General features: G+C 38.0%; 1 protein-coding gene across 1 annotated transcript in view; it reads left to right on the plus strand.

Moving 5' to 3' along the window:
* Nucleotides 1–8335: 8335 nt before the first annotated feature.
* The window catches only part of grid2 (glutamate receptor, ionotropic, delta 2), a 226683-nt gene continuing 211059 nt past the window's right edge, over nt 8336–23959 (plus strand). Inside the window, exons 1-3 of the mRNA XM_088911157.1 lie at nt 8336–8480; nt 19930–20076; nt 23141–23425. Of these exons, the coding sequence (XP_088767283.1) occupies nt 8336–8480; nt 19930–20076; nt 23141–23425 (577 nt within the window). The remainder of the gene's footprint in view (nt 8481–19929; nt 20077–23140; nt 23426–23959) is intronic.

A 23959-nucleotide genomic window follows, 5' to 3' on the forward strand; every position in this document is an offset into this window, starting at 1 on the left:
TAAACAATACTAATAATAATTAACCCATTTCATTCAGAAATGTGTGAGTTGGACATTTTTCAAAGGAAAGGAAGAATCTTCAGTTTAATGTCTGTTTGCAACGCACAGTTTATCTTTCGGTTAAACGGTGCGAACTAATGAACAGGGTCTGTGTATTTTTTCAGGAAAGTTTATAGAGTTGTAAATTTGTGCTTTCCAGCAGAAAAGTGGCTGTTAAGATGTCCCCATAAGGACTGTTAAAAGGGCTACTTTCCCCTTTGTTCTCCCCGTGGTGCTTTTGGATATTAATGGAAATTTCTAATACGGTAATCTCAGAGAGGCTTGTAGCGAACAGAGATCGCATTTTTCTTATCCTTAGGAGTTTGCAGCTTTCACAGAGCTTTGAAGTGTGAGCCAGTAAAAAAGCAAAATAAACTTCCCTTTCATTTTATCTGCTTCTTTATAATTGATGGAGAAATATAACTTTTTTTTGCTAGTTCCAGAATTTGAAATGTCCTCAAATAGCTTTGTTGCATTACATTGCTTTCTTGCCTTACAGAGGATATATTTCACGAGTGAAGTTTCAAACTTGTTATGAATTTGTTTTAAAATTAATTGTAATAGGGAAATCGAAAGACTTGTACAGTTTCACAGGCTGTAAGAAAGACCTGAAATTTAGTGGAATATGTATTTAGTTTAGTGCTTTTACAGTTTTAGGATTTATACCCATACTTAATTACTGTAACTTTTTATATTAAGAATGCATAGATATCATAGCCTCTGAAAATATGGGACATGAAGAAACATGACGCATTAAATCATTATAAAACTTGAGCAACATTGGATGAAACTGTTAAAGTACACATAAGAACATAAGCAATGATCTATGCAAGTTAGAGAAGGTCATTCAGCCTATAACTCATTTGGTTGTTAAACTAAGGATTTCATCCAGTATTTTTTTTAAGTAAACAAAGTTTCAATGATGGGACTAGATAGCTTGTTACCTCAAAAATGCCTAACATTTAAAAAGCATTTTTCATGCCAAAAGTCCCACATCACTTCACATATACCGTATAGTAGGAGGGAACCCACTTCATTCATCCTACAAATGCAGCCCAATCTGAGTGACATGAAACAGGCATTCTGCACCAGCAGCCCCACTGCACAGGGGATCAGATTGAGAAGTTAGAACCGTCTTCATCAGTTGAAGTAAAGAAGAAGCTAAGAGATTGGATTGTACCTTCCCAGAGTGGAATTCAGCCAGGATAATATGGTCAGACTCCTACTATGTCAAACATTGTTGTTGGATCTTTAATAACCAAATATGCAGGACCTGGTACTGTATAACATCTCATCCTGTGAACTGGTTGAAATGTCATTATTTTTATCCAGAACACTCTGTTTGCTTTGTTCTTTGTTTCACATATTGTCTACCGAAGAAAATGATGTATTGTATCTGTAAATGCCATAGATTTAGTCACATCATAAACCAGAAACAGTGTGGTCACATTTCACTGATGTTGCAACAGTAACATTAAGAGGTAGGAATCTACACGTCTACAGCTACACGTCTATGCAGATGGGATTTCTTCTAGATGGATAAGCAATTAAAAACTATAGTATATGCATATAATTCATTTAACTGATCTGCCGCAATTGTCCCCAAGAAAGTACCCAATGTCATTATTATATTCATACACCCTTAATTAATCACATATTACAATTTAACATCATACTTTATGTTCTTGCAATGTTTCTAACTATACAAATATGGAGAGACCTTTTTTTGCAATCTGAGCACTCTCTGTTTTTAATTATTTTTTAAAGCTCCTTACGTTTGTGATCATCTCAGTCTCCAACTAAAATATTGGTTTTCTGAACCCCCCTATTGATTAAGGGCACATAACATCTGGGATTTCCTAGGCGTGTGGCACAAAACTGTCTCAGCGTGGCCGGCAGTAGCTTCAAATAGCACCATCTGCTTTACCTGTGTGAAAACAAGACACAGTACAAGTACGAGTCTGATTATATCCATTCATCCATTCCCTCACGTCTCCATTCATGTGACTGTCTGTTTCCACATCAGTTGACATGTGGCCATTTAGAGCCCATTCTTGTTGACAAAGCAGTGCTGTTTAAGGAGCTCTACTTTCAAACTTTAATAAACATCTGTCTGCAATCATTTGACCAAGGCATTCCCACTGAAATATTCATGAGTGAACAAAGATACCTCAACAAATCTTGACAATGGGGCTTGGCATGTAAGAGAATTACAACAGAGCTTGAAACATGCTGTTTTTAAGAGCTGTAACAAGTGAAGCTGTGGTCTGGTCAGTGAAATGTACTTTAAAGAGGAAGGAGAGGCACAGTGTTGGTTGTGTGAAATGTTGGCTGCATTTGTCGGATGAATGAAGTGGGTTCCCTCCTACTATAAGGTATATGTGAAGTGATGTGGGACTTTTGGCATGAAAAATGCTTTTTAAATGTTAGGCATTTTTGAAGGTGGATTTTATCACCCAGACAGACACTGGATCAGGCCAGCCATCCAAACCAAGCAGCCTGACAAGGAGGACATTTCTGAGAGAACTACAGAGTTCAATGGCTGAGTTAATAGTCCTTCAGTAAACAATGTCCTCAACACTTCACAAAACCAGCCTGTATGGCAGGGTATTAAGAAGGAAACATAAGAATATGGCATCTCAAAGCATGTGTGGAGTTTGCAACAGAGCTACTGATGCAGCAAAAATGTGAAAAGATGTGTTGTGCTCAGATGAGAGTATGAGACTGAATTGAAACTTTTTGGTCTAAATGCCAAGCATTTACAATAGCACTCATCACAGCATATCTCACAGTCAAAATCATCCCTATGGGCAAGCATGGTGCTGGCACCATCTTGCTGCTGTATGGGGATGCTTCTGTACCTCAGCAGGGACTGGAAAGCTTGTTAGGATTTGAAGGAACAAAGGGCAGTGCAAAGTAGAAAACCTGTTACAGTCTACTGAAGAATTAAAACTAGGGTAAACATTCACCTTAAAGCAGGACAATGCTACAAAAGCACAAGGCCAAAGTTACACTGGAGTAAGTATGAATAAAAAATGTTTGGTCTATGTCCAGACTTGAATTCAATTGAGAATCCGTGGAAGGACTTGAAAGCCATTGCCCATAAGCAATACCCAAGCAACTTGAGAGCTTGAGCAAATCTGCTGAGAATGATAGGCAAAAACTACGCTAAGCTGGTGTGATAAATTAAGAGCCTTAACCAAAAAAATCTTGTGGCTCTAAATGCTGCCAAAGGTGCTCCCACCAAATATTGAGCTCACAGATCAGAATACGTATGCAATTAACATACTGTATTTCAGTTTCACTCTATAGACTTTTCTGACATTTACTGTAAATGATTTTACCCTTAGAAGTATTCAGTTTGAGATTTCAGATTTGGAATAAAATTGGCTTTAAAAAGTGTATGAATCATTTTGTAATTTTACTAAATGTAACACTATAGGAGGGTGCTAAATACATGTGCAAGGCACTGTACATGTACTGTTGCTTAACATTTTCTCGGTGTTTTCAAAAGTCATGCAGGCCCTGCTCTCACTGTAGGGAATACACTGCACAGATGAATGAAACTGGTGTATCTGTTGTAGATTTTAAGCATACATAAGGATGTATCATTTATGATTCCTGGCAATTAAGTGTCTGAACAAGAGCTCTTTACAAAAGTAACCAAAGCTCTGCTGCATTACAATCTTTGGTATGTTAAACATGGTTTTCAGGACCATTTTAGTTAGAGCTCTACCCTAAGTATTACGTCAAAGAAACAAGCGAGTTCACTTGCTGTGCCTTTTATTGTGCATTGAATTCTAGAAGAGTTACAAATGAGAGGAGGCTATTTGGCTCATCTAGCCCAAACTAATCTGTAATAATCTGGTAGTTAGTAGCTAATTAATTCAAAGATCTCATCCAGAGTATTGGCTTCAACAAGATTTCAATTTGTTTTTGCTTTGGCTGTGTAGGTTCAAGAAAATTAGCTGGACCCCCATATGGTTTTTGTCGCAGTTCATAATTACAGAACTGAGAGCTGACAGGTCTTGTGAACAAAGGTATTCATCTTAGTATACCACCACCAACGTACCTATCATCTGAAAGCAGTGATGGATTTCCGAATTTGACATAAATGGAGAAATTTTTCTTACAGGACAATAATTCAAGTTGAAGGCAGGCCGCCATAGCTGCAGATCAATCAATAGGACATTAATTGGTATAAAAACAGAGGCAGTGTACAGAGAAACATTAGAATATGTAACTAAAAAGCATTAAAATGCAACAAATCCTTTTGGTTTCAGTATGTGTTTATGTATACATAGTGGGTTCATAGTGAGAGGCATTAAAAATGCAAGAAAAAGTAGATGTTTCCATTCACATATACAATACAAACATGCATGTGATCATCATTTGTTCATTATGTGTGCACACTGAGAGAAAGAGTTTTGACAGAGCATCGAGTTGTTATTCTTTTTATTTATGTAATGTGCTTTCTTTTGTTCCTGTTTAATTGTTCAAGCAAATAATTTTGAAAAGGATCCCAGCCTTGTCTTTCAGGGTGTGCTGTGCGTGCAAGCGTGTGTAGATAAATCCCAGCTTACCTGACCTTTTGTGTTTCAGCAAATCTTGTTATAATAGGTCAATGAGACCTTTCTGAGGCTGTGCTAATGACAAGAGACTGTTTAAAAGTCAAAACGCGGCTTAAGGCTGCCGTGAAAACAATGGGGCCTGTCATTACTGGGATAACTGCAGGCGTTCTGTGGCTTCCCCAAAGCTGTTATAAAGCCAGATTTGTATTTGTGTGGTTACAGCTGAGATGTACTGGATATGTTTTTTTGGCTACGTCTTATGCTTGTTCCTGGGCGTGTTGAGGGAAAGAAATGAGATCTAGACACTTTTCTGGAGCTCCCAGAATTGTGATTCATTGAGCCCAGATGCCTATTATGTTGCCATAGTAAATCTACATCGATTTTAATCAGCTGGAAACATTGACCATGGAAATGTAATTCTTATTGGGATGCACTAAATCACCCATGATAGGACCCATGGAGAGTGTGCAAGCAGAATCTTTTTTATTGCCTCTTTCGATATGGGATTTATCTCTTAAGACACCTGCTCTTTTCTTCTAAGATCCTGCAGCATGTTGCTGTGAGATTTACCTGTAACATTTGTTCATTTAACTTCAGGAATTAGAGGAATTAGAGACTGCGGATATTGTTGGCAATATGTCTATGTAATTCATGATCTTAGCTTTTGGCACAGTTTTTGTGTGCATCCTTTAAGTATTCAGTGTAGAGAAAAACCCACACTGACATTTGTTTGCTTTACATTCCACAGCTATTTCCTGTGATGAAGCCATGTGTTTGAGATGTGTCAGTGATGAGGAGCACTGCTGCTGCTCCAGTGTGCATTTCATATCAGCCTTTCCTGGAATGTCAAGCAGCATTCGAAAGGAAAACAAACAGCTGGATTATTAGTTTATTTTTTAATAAATACATGAGCCCAGAAAGACATAATATTTACTGTGTTTATAAAAACAAATAATTAGCTACAGTACCTTGCTGTAATTTCTTACCAACTATGTAGTATTGCTTTTTATACTTCCCCCTTTTGTTTCTCAATTGGGTCTAATCCTGTGGGAGAATTGAGTGGTTGAGAACTGTATTTCAATTTTTTTGCCTGTCAAAAGAAATGTGGACTTCATAATTGAAGGAAAGCAATTATTTTATAAAAGCTTTAGATGGATTCTGCATGTTACAATACATTTTTCTGTGTTTCATTGTCTTTGTATTTTTTATTTTCATACACACACAACATAAAGAGGGGGATGTTTCTTTTATGTGTAACAACCTCAGTACAAATTTATTTCTGTGTGTGACCTGTGAGTCTGGCATGCATTTGTTATTTTACACTTGAACCTGTAAAGGTTAACACTGCTCCGTTGGTGAATACAGGATTGAGTTTGATTGGGTCTTGACTTTTAATACAATATTTTCTCTTTTTGTCTTTTTGGCTTTTCGTTTGAGGTTTCAATCCCCAAGATGTTAGCAATGCCTTTCAGTGGGGGAAAAATCATCTTCTATTCATGCAAGCTGTTGATTTAGAGACAGCTAAAAAAAGTCAACAGTGATAAGGACTTTTTTTGCGTGGCTGGCCTTAGAATTGAATTAGTGTTTCCATGGCAACCAAAGACTTCTCTCTGGAAGGCAAATGTCTGCACAGGATTTCTGCAGATTTCTTCTTCCTTTCTCATCTATCTTTTGTTTAATATGTGGTTCTAAGTGTGAATGTGAACTGGATAGATGGAGATCACAAAATCAACAGGGAAGTGTCATTCTAATTTTTTAGACTGGTTTTGTCTTTCTTCCTTTAGCATACATAAGCACTCTTGTTTGAGTCTTAGAAGACAATGCCACTTGGAAAATTAAAAGCTTCAAGTTTTTTTTTTTAAGTGAGTAGAATATTTTTTGTGAAAGAAAAATGTAATTTGTACCAATGCATAAATATGGGCATTTGTGTGCAATAACTTTGTAATAAACACTAAATCAATGTAATAATTATTGCATCATAAACACACAACTGACATAGTCATACTACTTCATCTAAATAGTCTGGAAAAACTTATAAGTATTTTAGCTAATTTTACTGTTGCAGGAGTAACTAAAAGACGTACTGTAGGTGGAAAAGTCACTTTGTAGAAGGATTACAGTTAAATGAATAAATATCAAGTTGTTAAGTGCGTTGTTTCCTCACTACTGTCTAACAAAGGCCTAGACTGCTCTCATGCTCACACATAAATGCACTGTCCTGTTAAGCGAGACTGAAAAGTCAGTGGCTTTTAGTTTTCGTATTGGAGGAATTTTTACATTCTACTCTACATTGGGACTCAAATATTCCTTTTTTCATGTTGTTGCATCTGTTCAAACCAGGATAAAAAGCCTAGACTTCTTGAGATGATTTATTCAGACAATCACGTTTTCTTTATGTTGGCTGTTATACAGTATGTTGTCATTGCTCAGCTGCTTGTAGATGTTTCTGTTTCTTACAGACGTCAACCACAGTCTTTATTAAGCAACACATCCCGTCACTTGATGGTACATTCTGTTACTGAGGCACATGATAAAACATGCTTATTTTATCAACCACTGACTAATCAAGCTGGGTGTAAGGGATGGTGTCTTTACTGATCCTTGCAATTCAAATTACACTGTAGATTTGGCCTTTCCATAAAGCATGTTCATTTTAATCATCCTAATATCAGCATACATAACTATCTCTCACTATCAATAGATTGCTTGTGAAGAAGAGAAAGGAATGCGTAATTTATTTCTGTATATCTTGAAAAATTATTAGAATTGCCCATTCGTCCTTGGTTTAATCTAAACAATCTAATACAGCTTTTGAGATTTGATTACTGTGTTTCTGAAAGTGATTGTTATTGTACAAATCTGCTGCTACCATCTAATCACCAGAGTGGAACATAGCAGAAGACCAAAGTCCTTACTGCTAATGAGATAACTAGGTCAGAGAACAGGTAAATTAACAGGTTTGTATCTGTTCCTCCATTGCATTGAGACTCTGAACATACCCTCTCAGTGCCCCTTGGGTGATTTCAATCAGACCTCCCCCTGTACAGGATCCTTTATATAGACATGCTGGTGTGTTGCCAGTTTTCAAATTGGATCAGAGACTTTTAAATTGGAATCGGTGCTGATGTATCAGACATCTCTGGGTGGCTGACAGTGAACTGAATTGAAGATCCAGCACAGCATCTGCTGCTAGGGTAAGGGTATATAGAGGAGTGGGACTGCTCCAGCATTTGAAAAGTATACACTGTAATTTCCATTCACAGCAACACTCTGAGCTGGTAAATACAAGAGAGAAAAAAACCTAAGAGGATTAAAAAATGTGTTTGTTTTCATAAAACTTTAAAGAACAAATCTTAACCATCCTGCTGCGTGTACAAGTAGCTGATTCTCTTTTAAAAAAAGAGAATGAATTCATTAACTGTAGTCTTTTCATTTATACTCATCCTAATAAAAGAGCCTGTTTTGACATACTTTTTGTCTGCACTGACTCCAGCGGAGATTTAACATATTGATAACGGATTGAAAGTGTGAGGTCCTCTTATTTATTGAACTGCATCAATCAATCACAGAGTGTAAGACTTTGAGAGAATGCAATAAAAAAATAATCCAGCAAAAATGTGAAATAGAATCATGCCACACTTGTACACTACATGTATTTAGATCAAGATGTGTCACACAGCCCATGTGAGCAGGATATCAATAGGTCAAGATCCAGCTCCTCCAATATGAGTGATGGCTGGGAGCCCAGAGAGGAAAGGGAGGAGCAGAGCTGTCATCAGGGCAGCCTGGGGGATTTTAATCAGATGACACCAGCAGAGGTTAATTCGGCTTGCTTGGCAACAGCCCGTGTGCAGGGTCCTGATGGGGCAGGTGAGGATGTTTCACTGATCACGGCTCCTTCTTCCAAGACCACATCCAGCAATCAGGTCTGCCTGATGAAAAGGTGATCCTTTGTGGCCTGGGGATGAGGCTATAGGACACCTTTTAACCTTCTTTCTCTGGCCTTCACAGAGGGATAAAGACCAGCATTGCAATGTCAGTATTTGGGAAATGAATTTAGCACTGTGCACTACCAAGAGCTGCAGAGAGGTGAACTTGTCATTTAATAATTGTCCTGTGATATGGTGATATATGATACTGTTTTGTATTGGAGGCTTTCTTGACTTTCAAGGAACATCTTCTTGAGCTGTTTTCCCACCACAAGTGAATAGTTGAACATCTATGAGATGTGGATCCCAGAGATCATCCTGAAAGTCATCAACTGAGTGCTGAGTGCTAGCCAGTGGAGATGTGTACTACAGTATGTTACTGTGCATATTCACAAGGTTGACTTCTGCTTGGAATGGATCTTCTGCCCTGCTCCTGCTTCATTCCAACTGTAGTGTCAGTTATCTAACTAAACCCTCAAATTAGAGACATAGAGAATTATCCCTAGAAATCCTGGGTTTGGAAGAGCAAGTGAGATTTACTTTGTATTAATTATGCTCTGACCAAATATGAACTAGCTTTCACTTTTAAAAACAGTTGATTTCACAATGCTTGTAAAAAAATAAATTGCTTAAATTCATCTACTGTTCTTTCTTGTATTTAAAGCAATGAGATGAGCAGGAGAAACTCACTGTACTAGTAAGTAATTTCCTACATGCTGTCAGCATTGTGGCACACAAAGGCCTTTGTTAAGACATGTCCTATGACTGATTCCTGTCAGACAGCACCTCTGCAGCTTTGGTTGTGCACCCTTCTCTCTTTTTTGAATCTTTGTTGTATTAGGAAACCGGTGAAAATGTCTAATTAAACAACAAATTAGTTTAATTAATGTTGTTATTAATTAAGTAACTGAAAAGTGACCTCACGTGGCATAAAAAAGGGCAGACACAGGGCATGGATCTGGGCCCAGAGTTTGAAGGCTTTTGTCCAGTTGCCAGTGCCTGGAAACACTGCAGACAGGTCAGGAGCTCAGAAAAGGAATCTGGGAACAACATGCACACCACTGTTTTGTAGCTGTAGAGCTCAGGACTATCCACACTTACAGTACAGCCAAAAGAATGTTTAGCAGAGCTACGGGCTTGCCGAAGAAAGTTGCTTGCTTTTTTTATTCCCCTCATTCTTAATTAGGGAAAAATTTCAGCTTCACAGCTCAGTGACAACCAGGAAAAACACCCAACAAAATACAGCTTTTATGTTGTGGCCGTGCTTTTTTTCTTTCATCCAATAACCTCTTTGCAAGCAACTACAGTATATGCAGTAAATAGCATTAAATCATGGTGTATGCCTGACAATAGCATTGTTTTCTTATACAGTATGAAGCTTTCTTTGCTTTTTCATGTCCTTGGTAAAGAGCAGTGATGTTAGAGTCATAAAACTTGCACAAGTAATACAAAAAGAATGGAAATAATGTCAGACATACAGTAGAACACTCTGTAAGCCTATCAGCCCACAGCATACACTGCTTCGGGAATCACTGAATTGCAATTCTTAACATTATAATTTTTTTTTTCATTTTAAATCTTAATGCTCGCCAAGGCATTTGAACAGGATCTTGACTTTTTGCTTCTGTTTCTTTGCAGATTAAATGTAAATCCAATAAGGGAAGCGACATTTCGGCAACTGCCGTTTTTTTACCCAGCGGAGTAACAAGAAAGCAATTACAACAAGTTACAAGAAAGCATATTCTGAGTGTGGAGAAGTGTGCTCTGTTTAATTATGTGTGTCCTTTGCAATTATTGGAAAGCTATAAACGTCTAAATAAATACCATCTCCTTACTGTATATACGTGGTTGTGTGGTCCTCAGGGTTGTTAAAGTCACTGTGTGCATTGCAGGGTCAAGCAATCTGATATATTGATCTCTCTGTCATTGTAACTGCATAACCCTCTGGTGTTAAGATGTTAAGTGGACACAGAATTTGTTAGAGCCAAGTACAAAATAACACAAAGTACTGGTCGTCTTTTGGCACCATTTAAGTTTTGGGGGCTTAAAGGCTTAAGAGTCCCGTTTTGTCTTCAGTTTTGCTTGGATAGAAGCATGTTTTATATTACTATACAGTATATATTACTTTTACAAGTGCCTGCTCTAAAGCCACTGCCTGAGGAAGAGTCACTATTCTCTGAGATGTCTGAAATATCCCTTCTTGCTTAAATCCAAATCTGTGGTGCAATATAAATATTGAGACGTGATTTTAATTTCTGTGATTGGCCCTCTATAAGAGTCAAGCTGCCCTTTTCTTGTGTGGCTTATGAAAATGTTCTGCTTCTTGCTGTGACTAAAATGACACTTGAGCATTTGTTTGTGAAAAAAATCTATTTTACAATTCACAATTTGTAGTTTACTAAGAATTAAAATGTAAAAAACGATAAGGCTATTACCTTTTGAAATAGTATTCTCATTTAAAATAATAGCTTCTTGGGCCAAAACATAAAATGCATATTTTAATGTAAGTTCAAATCCTTGCGTTTCAGATTTTCACACCTTACTGCTGCTATTTTCAAGGGTAGAAATTTAAATGAATATAGAATGAAAAAGTTATCACACCTTATATGATGGCTGCTGTACTGCTGTACAGTTTCTTTTAGCCATGTTAGCACATGGTGACACTGAGGCAGTAGGGTCTCTTTGGAAGTTGTATCTCTTTTGTGGTACTGTATATTTTCAGGATACCCAAGCCCACAATATTTTGTAGTCTTTTTCATAGTATTGACCCCACCAGAATTTCACAGAATGTTAACTTTGTTACACTTTTAACTTTGCCCTGTCTTTAGCAGTAATTTCTGCTAAACGATTCTATAGATGACATCAGTCATCTATTTGTTTTTGTTGGGAATTTTTTTTAATAAAAAAAAGAGGATGACAGTGTGGAGGTGTGGAGGATCAAAGTACACTGACTGGTTCAAGAGAAGGATGCTATATTTTTACCGTAAATCCAGTTTTAACTGAAACTTAAACATGCTTCTTGAAAACTCATGTGTGTGCAAGGATAATAAAAGTTGATTTCATGCAACTTGCAACTTAACCCTTGATAATTGTCCACAGATTTTTGAATAAAACAATAAATCCCCCAACCATTATATGCAAGTCACTTAGTTAAAGAAGGTTTGAAAAAGAGAGTTGTGTTGTTCATGACACCCTTGTAGTGAGCATGTATTTCTACTGTCTTTTCTAAGTTCTGATAGTTAAGGGTACATCTCAAATACATCCCTCTGAAGGGGCATTTCATTTACCCATAAGTCACCTTTCCATTCTTTTCTTGTCCTAGAAATTGCAGGGAATGGGGGTTTGAGATTATATCCTGTTCCCTTCATTAAAGAGATCAAAAGGATGTACTGGGGTACACATCCATTATTGTGTTTTTAGGTCTCTGCGCATCAGAAACAGGCTTGTTTTTATTTCCTTAGCCCTCTTTTTCACATGAACTTCAGCAGCACTGTATGTTGCAGACTGCAAGAACCCACAGGAAGTTTGACAATTGATGTTTAATTTGTTAAAGGCTACACTTTGAGATAATCCTCCGAGATCGCAACAGTCACTAATGTTTTCTGAACTGAAAGGGATCTCAGAACATTTCTGATTGAAGACATTTCAGCTCTGGGATAGAGGCTAGTGCCACAAGCTGCTCTATGTACTGTTGCATTGCAGTTGTCCTGTGTGACTCTTTACCTTCTAGTATCCTTTCCTGGGCTATTTTTAATTAGATCAGTCCTCTGTTGTTGCTTCATCTTCAAGATTTTTTTTTTATTTCGCCAAAAGCTTATGCATCCTCTTTCATCTATGCAGTTGTGGAATGTTTTATTCTGCATTTTCATTATTTTCCTTCTGCCTCATGAGTTTAAAGATCCATTGAAATTTCCTTTCGGAAAGGCTTGCTAAAGGGAATGCTGATGCCTGCATATTGTTCCAACAATTTGAAAAATAACATTAGTTACAGACTGCAGCCCAGAAATCCCGACTTTATCTTATTGTGTTCTAACAAAAGAGGGCCTGTTGTTCTATCTTTTTTTTGTCAATATTTATGAAAGCCTAAATGTTTCCCCTCAAACTGATCTTTGATCTGGTCGTCACTGCCTTGCACTTTGATGAAACCTGAGACTGATAGCAATGAACAAATCTGAGCGCAGAGAGTTTTCCCAGTAGGAGGAGGAAACAGTGCAGGAGAGCTCAGTTTGCGAGGACAAGCTTTGAGTTTAGGGAGAAATGTGCATGAACCTTTGACCTCATATGTTCTGTGCAGTTATTTAACCTTCTTCTGAGAGTCAGAATCACAGTATGAGCATCAGTATTCTATAAAGTACTTGCAAGACGTGTCCCACAACTTGCGGGGGGTCGTTCTTACCAGAGGCAAATGCAATCCAGCCAGCACAGCACCACTGAGTGCCTGCAAAAGTAAAGAGGCTCTGATTTTGATTCACTCAAGTACGGCTGATATGCTCTTATCCAATTCAATGAATTCATTCGGGAAGCATAGGTTTTTCTTTCTTCCTTTCTTTAAAATAATGCAAACCTATGCAATTCCTTTTGTTTCTGCAGGAAATGCTATAAGTCTGCTGGATAACAAAGAGAGCATGAGTCTTCATGAATAATATATTAAACAGTTAATTGTGAAGAGTCTTTTAATAAAAACAAATAGACTGCTCTGAAATAGGACTGAGCCAGATGGCGCAGTGCATCAAGAAGCCATTAATTAGCCTTTTCTCCATCGGACATTGCTTTAAGTACAGTGCTTGCCAGATGTTTGTGCACAGGCTAGCTATCAATGGTGCATTGAAACTGCAGAGCATAGCAGTTTTTAATGGAAGTTAGGACTTGGCAATTAGGGAATGTTACAGGGGCAGATGGCCAGAGGGTGCAAACATGCCCATTGCTACCACAGAAGCTGGTCATTTAAATCTGAACTCCAGCTCTCGCAAGTCTCGATTAAGAAGGGCAACCCAAGATCAATTTGCTTCCTTCTTGGGAATCCACTATAGATTTTCATGGCATTGAAGGAATAACCCTTAGTGCTCTCATACAAGTCTGCAATGCTCTGACCTGAATGAGCAAATGTTAGTAGAAGCAAGGAACTTGAAAATTGCACAAAGTGAAAGAAACTGAATTTGCTTTTATCACAACTGAATGATATGAAGCAATGCACATGCCATACCAAGCTTTTGGTATTTGGCCTTTTGTCATTCAGGAATTTCAACTGTCAGGATGATATACTGTATAGTAGCATTGTTGAGGATTATCTGAAAGGTGCCTCATACACTGCATGTCATTCGTATTTTCCTGGTGTTTTGATTTTTTTTCACGGTTTAACTACTGTGACGTTAAAGGCTTCATTCGTCTCATTTTATATATCCAAGTCATTCACAAATGGCACCAAGAACTGGCTTCATTCCTGATCTCAAAAGGTAGATAGGAATAAGCTCACATCAAACACAACGGTGTTGCAGACTGATCGTTTCCATGTACTGTTGTCAGGGTTACTTAAGGTACCAAGGAGGAGAGAGACCACTTTATCGTTAGTTCTTTTAAGTTAAATAACAAGGTTTTGTTTTTCTATCTCCAAGCAAACATTTTTATATCTGTTTGTCACATAGGAACTGCCCTCCGGTTTGTGACAGCCAGAGTTTGCTACTAAAATTATAGTGGGACAGGATACTTCAGCACTTCAAGTCATTTAGTTCTTAGTAAATTTCATTTACTGAAGTTGGGGCTGATAAAAATTTGTTCTAGCTTTTCCTTAGGAAACATCATCACTCGAAAGTGATGGCTTAAGACAGTCTGTCATGCTGCCTGGACTGTTTGTGTTGAACAGGCAAAGCTTTTCTTTGAATAAAGTGACACAAGGTGTTACTAGCTGGACATTGGTGACAGTTCATAGCATTAGATTCACTGACATGGCCTACAACCTGTCATGTCTGATTTGAGATTTGAGTTCATTGTCAGAGTCCAGTTTTGCACAGGGGTGCTTTTTGAACATAGGTGAGGGGATTACAAAAAGGCTCATTTTCATCCAATAAGCAAGGTTGCAGTTCATTAAAATTGTGTGTGGTGGAGATCATCAGAAGGTACTGCTGAGAAGAGTAAACCAATGGTAACGTTTCACACTGCGTTGCTCATCAACCCCAGTTCTTAAAGTTGAGGTAGTATCTGCTATTTTATCCTGAGCTATTAATTAAATAATTGAATAATTATTCAATTGAACTAATTGAACCCTTTCCTCTGATGTCTAAAGCAGGTGACAATTAACAGCAAGTTAATGAATATGATGTACTGTGGTACACACATTTATTTTATAAGGTGCTTTAAAATTGGTTGACTGTACACAGCAGCAACAATACACATCAGAAGTCATTGTTCTCTAAAAGATGTCTGAAAATGATATTGTACCCAAATGGTTATCAAATTGGACTAAATTAGAGCCCTAGGGTATGTACTGTACTATTATTCTCCATCGGGATTCATTCCTCATAGTCTTCTTTCAACCAAATTGCAATGTTTCTGGACAGCTCAACTTGGACTATACTAGAGGCCAAACAGTTTTCTAAGCACCCTGGATTTGCACTGATACTGTGCTTAAAAACATACAAGCCTGAAAAACATTCTGTTTTTACACCAAAGGAACCCCAATGATTTGCAGACCAAAAAAGTTCTTTCGTGAAAAGTGAAAAAACATACAGTAGCTGTTTTTTTTAAATGCCTTAAACATCTTTTGTTTGTGGTGTAGAGAAGAAACAGTCCCCAGTGTAGTTTCCATCTGCCTACCTTGTATCCATCTGCCACTGCGACACATTTCAACAATTTCCTTTTAACTTCTCTACCGTTGCTCTTGACTTGACAAAGAATCTGTTGCAGGATTTCAACTTGAAAGGTTATTTTTTCACATTCTGTATCTTTATTCTTTAAAAGTATTGTTCATAATTTAAAATTATTCTTGGCAACCAGTTTGTCGGCTATATGAAACATAGACAAACTTTTCTGATTATTTTTACATTCCCCAATTTAAAAAAAAACAGGACCTTTTAACCGAAGAAGCTGGATATAAATTGGTATGCATTACACCTTTGTTCCTTGGGAAAAGTGAAAACAAGCTGTGTGCAGGGGGTGGGTTTCTGATAAATATAAAAATAATTACTGTATATAATGAGTTACCAATGGGCGATACGAACCAATGACACTAATGATAGATTGGCAACATTAGTACAGAACATACTGTATAAAGGAAGAGAAAGGGACAATTTGTGAATCACACTAATTAATTCTTTAGTATTCATGAAAAGTTTTCTAGTAATGTATGTATTTTTATTTAGTTGATTAAACAATATAAAATCTGACTTTAAGCAAGTTCAGGATGCTTGGAATGGTTCACCAGTGAACACACAGGAAGTAGACTTGTCACATCCTGTGGCTAAAATGACATACAGTAGCACATGACACAGAATGCCAGCTGAAGGCTGGAAATTGATACAATTTGGCTGACATATTTGATGATCATCAATCCATTGAAATTTACAAGAATCTGTAAATGTATTTGAAACAGCACTCAGAAAGATTGAAGCAGCTAGACTGGGGAAAGCTGATCTGAAATAACTGTTACATCCTCATAATGGATTTTAAGACATTTCTTACAGCACATACAGTTCAACAATTGCAAGGTGGTGACACCAATGCATAACTGAAATTTGTTGCATGTTTGTCTTTTAAACTCCTTTAATAATTTACCACGTGGTAAATTGACAATCACATGTTAATTGTGGCTTCCTTTAATACAAAGTAATTTAATTTTCTTATCTTTATAAGGCATGTATATTTCATTCCAAGCTGATGTCTGTGGACATTGTGGATATCCTTTTCGAATACAGTAATATGGACAACAAACAAACAATCTTTACGAAGTTATATATTTCAAGAGATTAATGGTGTAAGAGCAAGCTTTTGATCAAAGGACAAAAATATCAAGAGAAAGAGGAAGAGCCATGTTTTGAAGGGGACATCTTGTGAAGTTGTTAAGTTTGAGATATACCTATTACAAAGCTTTAAGACTTTGGAATACATTTACACAAACATCTCAACATCTCAGTATGTGCAAAAAGTTAGATCATCCTGAAAAAGAACTACATTGAATTAACACTCCTACTGTATGTGATACAGGCTGTTAAAATCACAAAGATTAAAAATTAAATGTGATATACTGTGGTTAGATATGAAGGCAGACTACTGTACTAATTGCCAGCTGGTTTTGAATAATAGCAAAGTATTAGGATTCAGCATTGCCTGAACTTCAAATCTCACAGTATTATAAATTGCAACTTGCTATAGACAAACATTGTTATCAGCAGTAAAATTATTTGAGGTGGCAAGATATGGTAAATGAAGCATAGTTTGATAGTAGATCAGTGGAGTTGCTAAATGGAATGGATTGCACTGCCTTGGGCATTTTCCCATAGAGCATGCCTGATAGATTAATATGCATTCTATTTAATGTTTTATTCATTTACCATTTTATGGTGAATATTTTAATTTTAAAACTCAGCTTTTGTTTGGAAGGATTGACCCCATTTATAGGTTTCAGAGCTGGATAATATTGACCAGATGGCACAAGGCTGTGGAGAAAAGGATACGTGGAGCCCGGAGATTAACTGCTACTGTGTGGAACCCCAGCGCCACCCTGTTCCTGTGTTTTGCCACTTTTGATTGAAAAGCTATTGATGTATCCCTTTCACAGCTGCAGTATATGAAGTCTTGGCTGTGAGCCATTTACGTGCAATCACATCCCCAATCCCCTCATCTTTTTCACAGCAAAATAGAAAATAATAAGTAAGTTAGTCAACATTTTTATTCTTCTAATTAATAAATATGTTGGCAGTGGCATCACTATCAGAGAGTAGGGACTAAACGTTCTAAGATCCATTGGAAGCCAAAATGTGAGCTGTTTTTTTATTCGTTTTCATTATGAGGAAGATACCTTCAAATGCAGTAGTCACTATATTTTTAAACTATAATAATTTTAGCGATTTATGCAAAGTTTGTTCTTGTAAGTTTGTTTTTTTTAATGAAGGCTGCATTTCTTGTGTAGGTTTAGGGAGACAAGTGTAAAATAAAAACTGCTCTTTCCAGGGTTTAACCTCTGCATCACTCTTAAAACATGAATTCATATCAGTGGAATTGTTCAAAGAACTGCTTTGTTGTGATAGGAGATGAGAAGAGCTAAACACACTTACAGAGCTTACAGTTTAAAGGCATGTGCTTTGGGACCATAGGGCAAAATAACATGTTTTAGTGCATTTGCCAGCTGATAGATTTTATTTTTGTGGTATTTGCAGTTAATTCAGTCTTATTTATTGAAGTGCAACTATAATTAATTGTCCTTTTGTCTTAGGAAAATAAGGTGCTTTTCATTTTCAGTACTGCTGAGACTCCACAGAGCCTTTCTTTTGCATCAAAATAAGAACCTCACACTCTTGAAAGTTGTTCCTTTCTTTACTATGTTCCTGTTCTTTCAAAGAAAGATGCTTAGTGCCAAACTGCCACTGAACAGGAGCTCACCCCTGGATGGTCAAAAGCAAGCTAACCAGTGGGCCCCCTAGCACACATGAACATGTCTGTCACTTAGCTAACAAAGCTCTGCTTGCTTTATCTTCTCCAGCTCCCACCAACAGGCAGACCACCTCATCTTGCCCCCGAGCCAACCCAGTTCAGTTTCCACCTGCTGCCTTTTAAATACACAAAGCTAAAAATATCCCAATCATAAAGGCATGAAGCTGGTCTGTAAAGGAGCAAATATAGCTCTCTAGTTCTTTTGTTCTGCTCACCACTACCCATAAACCTTAGATAAAATTCTGATTTACCTCAATGAATTACAAATTAACTATTTTTAAGGCAGACTTGAGCTCTGTAAAAGGCTGAGCCCACCCGTGTTTATGTGAACCATCCGCATACAGTATCCAACAGTGTCTCTCAAGAAGATGGAGTGATGCTTAGAATACAAACCATGAATAACCTGATTTGTTGATATTTACTGTATAATGGATTCCAAGCTTATTCCCAGACCATTGCACTGAGGACGTAGGGATAAAAGACTCAGTTTGGGAACTGCTTCAATTAGAGTGGAATCTCAATCTTTAGGATGGAAAATAATAAGTGGAAAAATATTTAGGCAGCTTGTAGTTTAGCTTTTATTCACTCTTCAATCTCTCGTACAGTTTGCAGAACACAGACACACCTTTAGGAGGGGGATATGATACTTCATATCCCTTGCACAGAAAATGCTCTTGTTTCCAGAACTCATTTGTTGCATTTTAATGCCTCTCAATATATGAATATTCCTTTAATGTTCCGGGTGAGTTTCTTTTCCTGAGCTCCTACTGAAGGGGTAAACTGAAGCTGAGATCTGTTTTCCTCTCCCAGACCCCACTTCCCTTTTCCCTCTGTAGCTGCCATGAATGCTGCTGTCACTGCTGTTTCCTGACAAGTCCTGCTTTCGTGTGGCTTATGAAAGAGGCTAGAAGGACTTGAATGTATTAGTTTGTCTCACATTTGGACCCCAGTGTGTTGATCTCCTTTGCATCTGATTAATAGCAGATTATGGCTGCTTTGTCAAAGTGTCAGTCTGCTACCCTAGCCTTCTGGAGTAGAGCCCAGTCTTTCCTTTTGTTTGTTATATGAATAAGCTTGTTTTCAAGTTCATGCAAGATATTTTACAGTCACAGGGTGCTCTGTGAGCTTTTCTGTCCCTGTTTCCTCCGCATCACTGATGCTCAGAATTTAGACCAGGTGCTCTGTCTTGGTTTGAAGTGACCTAAGGGAAAATGAAGCTCAGAACAACAGGTACTCAACAAGTACGGTACTTAGTGACCTCTTAAACAAGATTGTTGCCTACCTAATGGGCATCGCCCACTTTTCAGTTCAATTGGGTTCTGTGTACACAATGCAAGTCTGTAGCCGTACCTTCTTCTTCTTGCACAGAGAGGGGTGATTGTGGTCAGAGTGTGTCTGGGGTAGCAACAGTGTAGGGAGGGAGGGGAGAGACTGAATTGTATGAAGAAGCTGGTATGTTAAGTTTTGCAATAGTAAAGTAATAGTAGTGGGAAAATAAGTGTGCTTGAAAGAGGGCGAGAATGGGCTTGTTTTTGTTTCACCCCAGATATCTGATGTTTTCTTCCTGAGGAAATATTTTGTTAAAAGTTCCTAAGATATTGATTTCTATTATCTGTATTTTCAATTCTTATCGGATGTGTCACGTGTTTCTCTCCAAGTGCCATACTGACTTGGCATGATCTGGTTATATGATGGTAAAAAGTAGTAATATCAACTCCCCACGATCCCCTCCCCCCGCCTGTCCCAAGTTGAAGTTGTTACAAGAGCTGTGGGGAGGCTGGCTTTCCTCAAAGAGAATGCCACCGCCATCTGCCAGAGGCTCTTGACAGCACAGCAACATCCATCGCCAGTGCGCTACAGTCAGATCCGCTGGGCACAACTCGTAGAGCAGATTTGTATTGGTTACATCATGAGAAATCTCTGGGCCTTAATTACTAAGAGGGATGTATTCATACCTCTGCCAAAGAAAAAAAAATGCTTGTGCTGAGCAAAAATAAAAGCTGTCTTATGTGGGTTGTAGCATTGCTACTGTTAGCCTTACAGTATGTTAACCTTAGCCCTCATGGTGATGCTTAGTCATTGTTCATTATTGATTCTAGTAATACTTAATTTTGTTTCTGATGCACATAGCCTACCATCTAATGCAGAATTGGGCCTCCAATGCATATACATGACTTGTAAAGTAAACAGAGACAAAGTTGCAGAAATCTTTCAAAATACTGATGGAAACAAACCCAGAAAAGAAATTTCAGAGGGAGCTGTGAAACAGTGGGCTCCAACAAGTTAGATGCTTGGGAATTGAAACATTGTTCTTTTTAAGAACTGTCGTGCATGACAGAAATGTATGAGGTAAATATAAAAATACTGACACATTCTTTTCCTAATTGGAGTTTTTTTTACCTTTATTTTGTTTATCTCTGTTGTGAAAAGGCTTGTATTTGCCAGGTGGATTTGTTCTTCCATCCCGTGTTTCACACATAGACTAATGTGCTATAATTTTTTTTTCTTCAGTGTTCTTTTTTAGAGTTTTAAAGCGCTTTCCACATTTTCCACAAAGCTGTGGGGAATTCTGTGCGATATGTTGACAATTTGATGCCACATTTAAGAAGTTACAGATTCCACTGGGTATATAATGAAAATGAAAAACTCTGCTGAGTGAAGCCAGAGATAGAATTGATTAACAGCAATGCATAAAAAAACACAAGAAGTTATTTTGACATCTACTACACCATCTTTAGCTTTAATTGGTTAAATTGATGTTTACTTCTATTAAGCTCCCAACATTCATGTTTGATTCACTGAGCTTTAATGTGTTTTTAAAATAGGAACTTCAGAAAATCATTTGATGGTAACAATTAGAAACGTACCTTTAGGTCTGGTAAATGACACCTTTGTGTGAAACCATAACTAATTCAGATTCAATCATATTTGACAATAAAGACTTTAGGTGATTGTTTGGAAAATGGAGATAGTAGGATCAAAAGCCTTAAGAACACAGAGAAAGATGTAGCAATCACACAAACTGTTATTCTATTACTTCAGTTTTTCAAAAAACGTCTTAGAAGAAGCAAGACAGCAGTAATTTCATGAACTTGCTACAGTAATAATTTTTTATGGTCTCCAACAACCAGACCTTACTCATTTTGTCTCGATAATTGATTGAAACAATGTTTTTTTCTTGCATCTGCACATGTATTTATTAACCATGTTTTGCTTGGCCTGTTTACTGCTGGCACCTGTAAAGCCTGTTTCAGTCCCAAAAGTTGTTAGGAGCTGCAGGGGTGATACCGAGTTTAGCTCCATGAGCCAAGAGACAGAAACTGATGTTCTATTACGGCGCCAGGGTAGTCATTAGTTGGAGTGAAGGTATTGCATCTGGTCTCATATTGTGAGGTACAGCAAGGCTGTTTCAGTGATGTCACATGAGATCTCTCAAGAGGGTACAAGTCTCCTGCACCAGGACACCTCTCATTGAGAAGACGAATTGTGCACTGTTCACTATGCACTGCTGAGATACACACATACTGTAGCCTACATGTCAACAAGACTTGAACAAAAGTGTGTTCTGAGCTCAAAAGCAAGACAATTGAAACAGTTGAAATCACAGATCTCTGAGCAAAATAATTATTTCACATTGTACAATATTCCTGTTGTTGCTCTCTTTAATCTTTGACTAGATTTGTATTATTTTAACTGTCCTTGTTCTTTAACCACTGTATCTTGTGAGACATACAGTATAACTTTTCACATTGAATTTGCATTTACTGGTTTTGAAGCGTAATTCAAGCTGGATAGACATGTCACATACTGTACAGCGTGTAGTAAAATAAAATGGTTAGATATAGACCTTATAGGTGCAGTTCATTTTTTCTGCTGGGGTTATACAATAGAATTACACCTTTCACCCACTCCATTCCTGCTCTAGCTGTTTCCAGGATACTGTTCCCAGGACACTGAGATTGACTATTTATGTCTGTTTCTAGATGTTGAATCCTTGACAAGTATTTTTGCTAATAAATTCATTTTACTTCCAATGTCTGTACCAGTTAATATTGCTGGGGTTTAAATAGTGCTGGGTGGTTGCTGTGTACTAATTTTTGCAGTTTGTGAATTTTGAGTTACTTTCCCAAGTTCAGAACCCTTTTAACTGTATGAAGCTTTTGCTTGCCATTGTTTTAGTGGGTACCTGATTATCAGCTTCCTAAATAAGCCACTGTGGTACAGAATGGTCAAGTTTTTCTTCTTCTTTTTAAGTTGCTCAGGCTCTCTCCCCAGCCATGTGCATAGCTTGGTTTACACTTTCCTAAGTTTATGTGAAAGTTATTAATGTATAGTTCTGAATGTTTAAGAAGGAGAGGAATTTGTGGATAGCGTCAGCTATGGATCCTCCCATGTCTAGGCAGGAAAGGCAATGAAATGAGGGCCTCTTGTTATTTCTGTTTCAAGAGTATTGCAAATAGTGTTTCTAAGCTTATTTTACAGTAGTATTTAAACAACTCAGAGTTTATATACCTCACCTGTCAAACAGAGGCATGCATCAGCTATGTTTGCACAGTGCCTGATTGGTTCACTGTTTGTTTGCAAAGCCTGTCCTGTCCAGGTTTTCTAAATAAAAAGTACATTATTGAAAATGTCAGTGGATTTTTTTGCAGCTCAGTGGCATTTCTCCATTCAATAAAACCTACACAAATGCTGTTCTTCACTTATGAACTTCTAAAAGTAATGAGCTCAGAATTAATTAATAGGGTAGCACACAATCTCCAGAGTGAGTGCTTTTTCTAATTAAGCTTAACGAATGGGTGTAAATTTGTTTTTTTCTGCTGTAAAGTCTTTACATACCAAGATTTTGAAAACAGCTCAATTTCCCAAGATGAGGTGCGGAATCTGGTGTTCGCAAAGTTGAGGTCTTCACAAGTACAGTGCTTTGCTAACCCATGGTCTCCCTCTTCTTTGCTGCAGCCTGTGAGCTGATGAACAGAGGGATCCTGGCGCTGGTCAGCTCCATCGGCTGCATGTCAGCGGGCTCGCTGCAGTCCCTGGCGGACGCCATGCACATCCCTCACCTCTTCATCCAGCGGGCACCAGCGGGCACCCCGCGCTCCAGCTGCAGCATCACGCACCGCACCCGCTCAGAGGACTACACCCTGTTCGTGCGCCCCCCAGTGTACCTCAACGAGGTCATCCTCCGGGTCGTCACGGAGTACACCTGGCAGAAGTTCATTATCTTCTACGACATTGAATATGGTAAACCTCTTCCCTGTTTCTTTTTTTATTGGATTGGTGTGTTTTCTGCCCTTGTCTACACCTGCAGTGAGGAACAAAACATCTCTCTTTCTGATGAGATCTGTGTAGCCTTGACTCCTGCCACCCAGTTACAGACGTACAACCTGTGAATGGAAACACTAAAACACATGCGGGATGAAAAACAGTCAAAGAATAAAAGGGGCACACAGTATTAATAAGTTAACAATATTCTGCCCAAAAAGCACTTCAGTCTGACGTCATGTACAGTAGCTACAGTATAATCTAAATGGGCACTCCAAGGCAGTCAAAGCTGAACTTCGAATCTCTGTTCTCCCGTACAGTGAGTGTGTGTGTCTGCATGTGTGTGGCTCAGGGTTATTCAGAGCTTGCTTTTCCTTAGTCCCTTGCTTTGAAATGTCTTTCAAAGGTGCAATCCACTGCCAGATGGTAAAGTGGTTCTGAACCTGATTTACAACAGTGGCACCCAAATGCAACCCTTGAGGGCTGTAGACCGCAGGTTTCACTACCGTTTAA

Source organism: Atractosteus spatula, chromosome 3 (genome assembly GCF_055471065.1).
Source record: "Atractosteus spatula isolate fAtrSpa1 chromosome 3, fAtrSpa1.hap1, whole genome shotgun sequence".
Classification (NCBI taxonomy): domain Eukaryota; kingdom Metazoa; phylum Chordata; class Actinopteri; order Semionotiformes; family Lepisosteidae; genus Atractosteus; species Atractosteus spatula.